The sequence below is a fragment of the Pteronotus mesoamericanus genome, unplaced genomic scaffold (genome assembly GCF_021234165.1).
Source record: "Pteronotus mesoamericanus isolate MK-2021 breed Mesoamerican mustached bat unplaced genomic scaffold, CSHL_Meso_final scaffold_651, whole genome shotgun sequence".
NCBI classification, from domain to species: domain Eukaryota; kingdom Metazoa; phylum Chordata; class Mammalia; order Chiroptera; family Mormoopidae; genus Pteronotus; species Pteronotus mesoamericanus.
This window is the reverse complement of record NW_026555325.1, coordinates 37,749,160-37,755,159: the sequence shown is the minus strand read 5'-3', so window position 1 is coordinate 37,755,159 and position 6,000 is coordinate 37,749,160. Positions and strand designations below refer to the sequence as shown.

Genomic DNA, 6,000 nt, shown 5'->3' with positions numbered 1-6,000 from the left:
TCTACCAGGTCTCTGCTCAGGTGTCCCTTCCTCAGAAAGGCCTTTCCGCTACCTTATCCCTTTATTTAATCCTTTGCCAAGTCTTGTTTTCCTTCATAGTGGTTATCACTGATGCTGTATTATTCTGCGTATTTATTTTCTTATTTCTTTATTGGCTCTCTCCCCACCATAATGTAGGTTCTGTGAAGCAGAGTCTCTGTTCATGATCGCATCCCCAGCGGCATGGCCATGGCCATGCCCTTAACCATTTTGAACAAGTGCCTCTTCTCCTCCTCTCTGCCCCTTCTGATTTGTGGCCCAAACCCTAGCACAGATAGGACTTGGTTGACATTGGTGGAGACGTGCAGTGATGTGGCTAAGAGTGTGCCTCACTCTGAGTCCACACTAAATGTATCATATCCCAGCTCTGGTACCGACTGACTGTGCATCTTGAGTAAATTACTCGACTTCTCAGAGTTTCCCCATCGTTAAAACGGGAAAAATAAGAGCTCCCACCTCAAAAGTCGGTTGTGAGGATTAAATTAAGATGTTAATGTAAAGTGATCAACACATGGCGAGTGTTCAGTACACCTTGCCTGAGGACATCTTCCAGGAGTAAGCTTTATTCACTGTGTAGGTCTCCTCTGGGTGCCTGCCATGTGGAAGCCTGTAAAAGTTGCTATCCATCTCGTCCGTAGTCCTTTCTTAATTACCCTCATTGCGGGCATCCAGTAAGAGCACTTCTAGATTGGTCTGCTGTTCCAGGAAACTGAATGGTTCCCCAACTGCTCTTGTTTCTCACAAAAGAGGAAACCCTTGGGCTTTAAGAAAGTGTTATCTGCCTGCGTTTCACCACTAGGTTTGGAAAGGGCCCAGGGGAAACCCGATGTTTTTCAGCCTAACTAGCTGAGACTAGCCAGGTGGGGAGCATCCCTCGAATAGGAGAAAGAACAGCCTCCCGCAGAAGAGAAATCTTTCCCACAAACCCTAGGATGCTGAGAGTAAAGGAAGCATTGGTGTTCTAAACTTGGAGAAAGGAGGAGATGGCAAGTCATTCATGAAAAGAAGAGACATCGCCCTGTAGGCAGGACGGGCTTGGAAGGAGGCCCCTGACAGCCTCGGGTTCACTTTGCTATATGCCCCTGCTAGGCAGGGTCCCTAATCCAAGCACCGTCCTTCCCCCTCCAATCCCAGGTCCATGAATTTGGTTCAAGTCATGAATTGTTCAGATAAGGGCACTTCATTGACTAATTTCGGGTAAATCCAGTTCCATTAATATTTACTGAAAACACAAGGAGTTGGGCAGTGTTAGCTGGCAGTCCCAGGAATCCCAGGAACCAACAGTCCACAGTCACAGCCCAGAAAAATAACCCTGCCTCTCTCTGAGCATCCTTGTCTCCTCGAGTCAGCTTCTGGGTCTGATTCCAGCAAAAACATTGACACTTTCTGGTACTGGGGGCTTCCATTGGGCCCCGAGGGGCCTCCCTGAAACACTTGAGGGGTTAAGCGGCTGGAAATAGGAAGGGCTGAGAAGGTAAGAAAGGAAGGAGGGGGAAGAAACAAGGTGCGTTTCTCTCCCAATTCGTGTTCCAGTCGGGAGTCGGCCGTGTTCCCAGGCGCAGATCTTTTCGGACCAGAGACTATTCCAGGGACAGCCTGGCATCCTGAGCGGTGGACTTCGGCTGTTTGGGCGCTCGCGTCTCACTCCTCCCACTTCTCTCCTCCCTCCGGGCTCCTTGCCTCACTCAGGGGCGTGTCCTGCCCTACCTCCCTTTCACTGAGGTCCACTGCTCCGGTTACAGCGGCGGCTGCGACAGCCGCCGGAGCGAGAGCTGCGATAGCTCCGGGTTTCTAGGAAGAACCTGTGGCCGCGGCGGCAGCTCGGTGGGGGCACCTGTGCGGAGCAGGGAGGCTTGATATTCGTGCCAGCCACTCTCTGCGCCCTAAGGAAAGGGCACCTCTCAGCCCCTTAGGAATCCACTTCTCTGCGGGATCTCCGAACGGAGCTGGGAATACTGGTGGGGTAGACATGTGCAGGACCAGCTAGAGGGCTGAGAAAGGTAAACATTTGGTCCAAGTGTAGACAGGCAGTGAAAACTGTGCCTGAGACCATGACAGCTTCCCCCCTCGACTTTGGGGAGGTGGAAACTTTCCTGGACGGGCACCCAGAGTTGTTTGAAGATTACTTGATGCGGAAGGGGAAGCAGGAGATGGTGGAGAAGTGGCTGCAGAGGCACAGCCAGGGTCAGGGGGCTTTAGGCCCAAGGCCTGCCCTGGCCGGCACTGGCAGCGTGGCTCACGGCGGCGGCAGAGACGGCAGCAGCAGCAGCAGCAGCGTTGATGGTGGCACAGGACCAACTGCTTCTGGCAACAGCCAGCCACCTCCGGGTGGCGGGAACTGTGGTGGCGTTCCCCTGAGTCCCAGCTGGGCCAGTGGCAACCGGGGCGATGGGAACCTGCAGCGGAGGGTCTCTCAGAAAGAACTAAGGAAGAGTTTTGCTCGCTCCAAAGCCATCCACTTGAACAGGACCTACGATGAACAAGTGACCTCCCGGGCCCAGGAGCCCCTGAGCAGTGTGCGGCGGAGGGCACTTCTCCGGAAGGCCAGCTCCCTGCCCCCCACCACAGCCCACATTCTCAGTGCCCTCCTGGAATCGAGGGTGAATCTGCCTCAATACCCCCCTACGGCCATGGACTACAAGTGCCACCTCAAAAAGCATAATGAGCGTCAGTTCTTTCTGGAACTGGTCAAGGATATCTCCAATGACCTTGACCTTACCAGCCTGAGCTACAAGATCCTCATCTTTGTCTGCCTCATGGTCGACGCTGACCGTTGCTCTCTTTTCCTGGTGGAAAGAGTGGCTGCTGGCAAGAAGAGTTTGGTCTCCAAATTGTTTGATGTGCATGCAGGGACCCCACTGCTGCCCTGCAGCAGCACAGAGAACTCAAACGAGGTGCAGGTCCCCTGGGGCAAGGGCATCATTGGCTATGTCGGGGAGCATGGAGAAACTGTCAACATTCCTGATGCCTACCAGGTAGGACTTTGTCTTCTCCCCCTTCCAGAGCCCCATTGGCCTGGGAGCCAAGCCTTCAGTTGCCCTTTGGCATCCAGGAATACATTAATTTAGACTCTTCATAATATGGTTCTTGCTATTTAAATTTCTTCTGAGTTTAGACTAGTTAGAATGTTTCTATACCATCTTTGATGTCATGATCTTGCCCTAACACTGTGGCTCATGGAAAATTCATAGAGGCCAAGAGCTACATTTTGCATCCAATAATACCACATGTTCTCTGTCAAGATACTTTATCTTTAAGAATATCAGTGTATGGTTCTAGAATGCATTTTTGGGGTGATAGAAAAAGATGTCTACTTCAGAATTCCAGTGTTAGTCTCAAGAAGATGGGCATGTTGGTGTCTTTGATATCTTTTGGGGACTGTACTGCATTTCATTTTCATTCATGGTTGGAAAGGGAACAAAGTGCCTACTTGCTTTCCTAGCCCCTTCTCTACTTTACATGTGAATGAGTTCCAAAGCAGAGAAGAGGAAGAGAGGGAAAGTCGGGAGAGGAATGGGCCTCTGACTCATTTGTGCCTTTTTAGCATCTATTTTAACTGTTTTTGTTGTTGAGTTTACAGAAGTAGAACAAATAGAAGGATTATTTATCTTTAGACTGGACTACAACATTATCTGCAATCAGCTTTTAACAGGGCTGAGCAGTATTTTAGTTTTTGACAGAAAAAAATTGATAATTTTCTAGCAACTCTGAAGGCAATGAACAAGTTAAATATGCTGGTTTCAAGTGGGAAAGGAAACCCAATATGCTGTCATCTGGTATTTCTAATTGAACATTTCATTGTCACAGTGATTTGAACTTGATATTTGATCCTGGATCCAAAAGCTAGTCAGTTCTAATTTCTTTATTATCTATTCACTGAACACGGTGAAACTGGATGTCACTTTCTATGAGACTTCAGGTTCATAAGAATTGATAGATGAGTACTTCTTTCAGTTGTTTAATAGAACTACATGTTTTTCTAGAGTTTGGTTGCTATTGATCAGAATGACAAAAATGGTGGGAAGGACATTAAAGGAAAAAATTTACATTCATCTGAAAGTTGACAGTTTTACATAAAAAATTGACTGACTTGTACTAAAACCAAGTTTCATGTTTTTGTGAGATGTCAGTATAACTCTTTAATGTTAATGGATGCCTGTCAAAATACCATTTTTGTTAACCTTTTTTTACTGACTAGGTGCATTATTCACTATACACTGCTTGAAGACTGATAGGTTTAGGTCAATTAACCAATGAATAATCTTGAACAAGTGTCCATTTTTCTACAATCCCAGAAAACCATGGGAAGAAGTAAAAGTATTTAATAATTGATATTATGAAGATTCTGTATTGTAAACTCTTCTTTCCTAATTTTTTCACATCCTTCTTGTGTGCTTGGGCTAAAAAAATACCTTTCTAGTTAAATGATACTTATTATAGCCTAGAATTGCAGTCTTTTTCTTGCCTTTATTTTTCTTCACCAATTGATTTTCCTTCATTTACATAACTTTTATTTCTTACTCCCCTCCTTCAGCTCCTAACTTTTATTTAATACTGTTCATATACTGTCTTTTCTTCAAGAGCACAATTCCCAGCTTCCTCAGCAGTTCACTTGTCTTCTTGCTGACTAGAACTGTGGCTAGAGCTGTTATCACAGGTATAGAAAATAAGCTTTTCAGCAGCTATGTTTCTTCTGGGCCCTATTCTTACTCTGAAGACAGAGTGTAAAGCAACGCTGCCTTTTGATATTTGAAAGCTGACATTGGGAAAGGAGAGTTGCTGTTTTTGTTTATTGCCAGGGTAGTAAGGATGACTGTAAGAAGGTCGTCGGGAGGACTGGCAAAGGCAGGGAACAGCAGGATGTTGTTATATGGGTTGAGAGTTTAAGATTTAGTTCACTCCTTGTATTTATTTCAATCTGCTTAGAAAGTTTCTTCTTTCTTTCCCATTGGCTTATGTTACTTACAGTACTCTTTGGTGAGACTTCTTTTCTTTATTATGGTGCATCACAGTCGCCACTGGTGTGACCTTGGGAGAATTTCTTGATCTCTGAGTCTCTGTTTCCTCATCTGCAAAACATGAATAATACCTATGAGACAAAGATTATTGTTTTGAAAATAAAATGAGTATTGTATTACATTCCCTGAAACATTACCTGGCACCCTATAATTACTCAGGAGATGGTAATGGGAAATGATGACTTTGATGATATCTAGTTTGCTAGTATCCTTTTTTCCCCTCTTTATCTCATTTTCAATTGTTTTTCTCCTTATCAGGGACTAAGATGTGAACTTAGCAGATTTTAACCAGCCTAGTCTTTCTCTGAGCTATGCTCCACCCTTAAATTAAGTATTTTAGAATCACCTTTACATTCTACTAAAGATTTCTCTAAATGGGATTGGTATCACTTGACCGTAACCTACCCTATCAAAAGTTATACACTTTGTTCCTCTTAGTAATACATGCAGGATAAACTTTTTACAGAGATGTATTGATGTTGCATTCTTCCCAAGTTCTATTATTTTCCCCCATCTATTTTCTGCTGTTACAGATTTCTCTTCATGAAAATTGACAGTCTTCCAAATGCACGTTCTTTTATCATGGTGTTATTGTAATTCTCATCATATATCATTAACATCCCCAAGTTTCTGTGTAAAAATATAACCATCCTCCCTGAAACTTTATTAACATTTTAAAGGTGCTTCTTGTTCATATTCAACCAGTGTACTTTTCTTCTTCAGGAGATGGAGTTATCACATGGAGTTTCAAAATTTAATCATTTGATAATTAGATTGATGATACTCTCGAAGTTTCAGAATATGGGTGAGATAAAGGCATTGAAGACACTTATGAGATTATGACAACAAGCATGGCATTCTGGAGTCAAGGATGGATGATTTAATGAAATACTAAAGTTGAATAAAAGTTTTGACAGCAAAAATACTCCTCAGTTTATTTCAT

At 44.5% G+C, this 6,000-nt stretch overlaps 1 protein-coding gene across 2 annotated transcripts in view; it reads left to right on the top strand.

Annotated features, from left to right (window-relative positions):
- The first annotated feature begins 2,090 nt into the window (after positions 1-2,090).
- PDE11A (phosphodiesterase 11A) overlaps positions 2,091-6,000 on the top strand; it is a 330,569-nt gene continuing 326,659 nt past the window's right edge. For both annotated transcript variants that reach the window (XM_054562350.1, XM_054562348.1), the window contains exon 1: positions 2,091-3,014. In XM_054562350.1, the coding sequence (XP_054418325.1) occupies positions 2,091-3,014 (924 nt within the window). The remainder of the gene's footprint in view (positions 3,015-6,000) is intronic.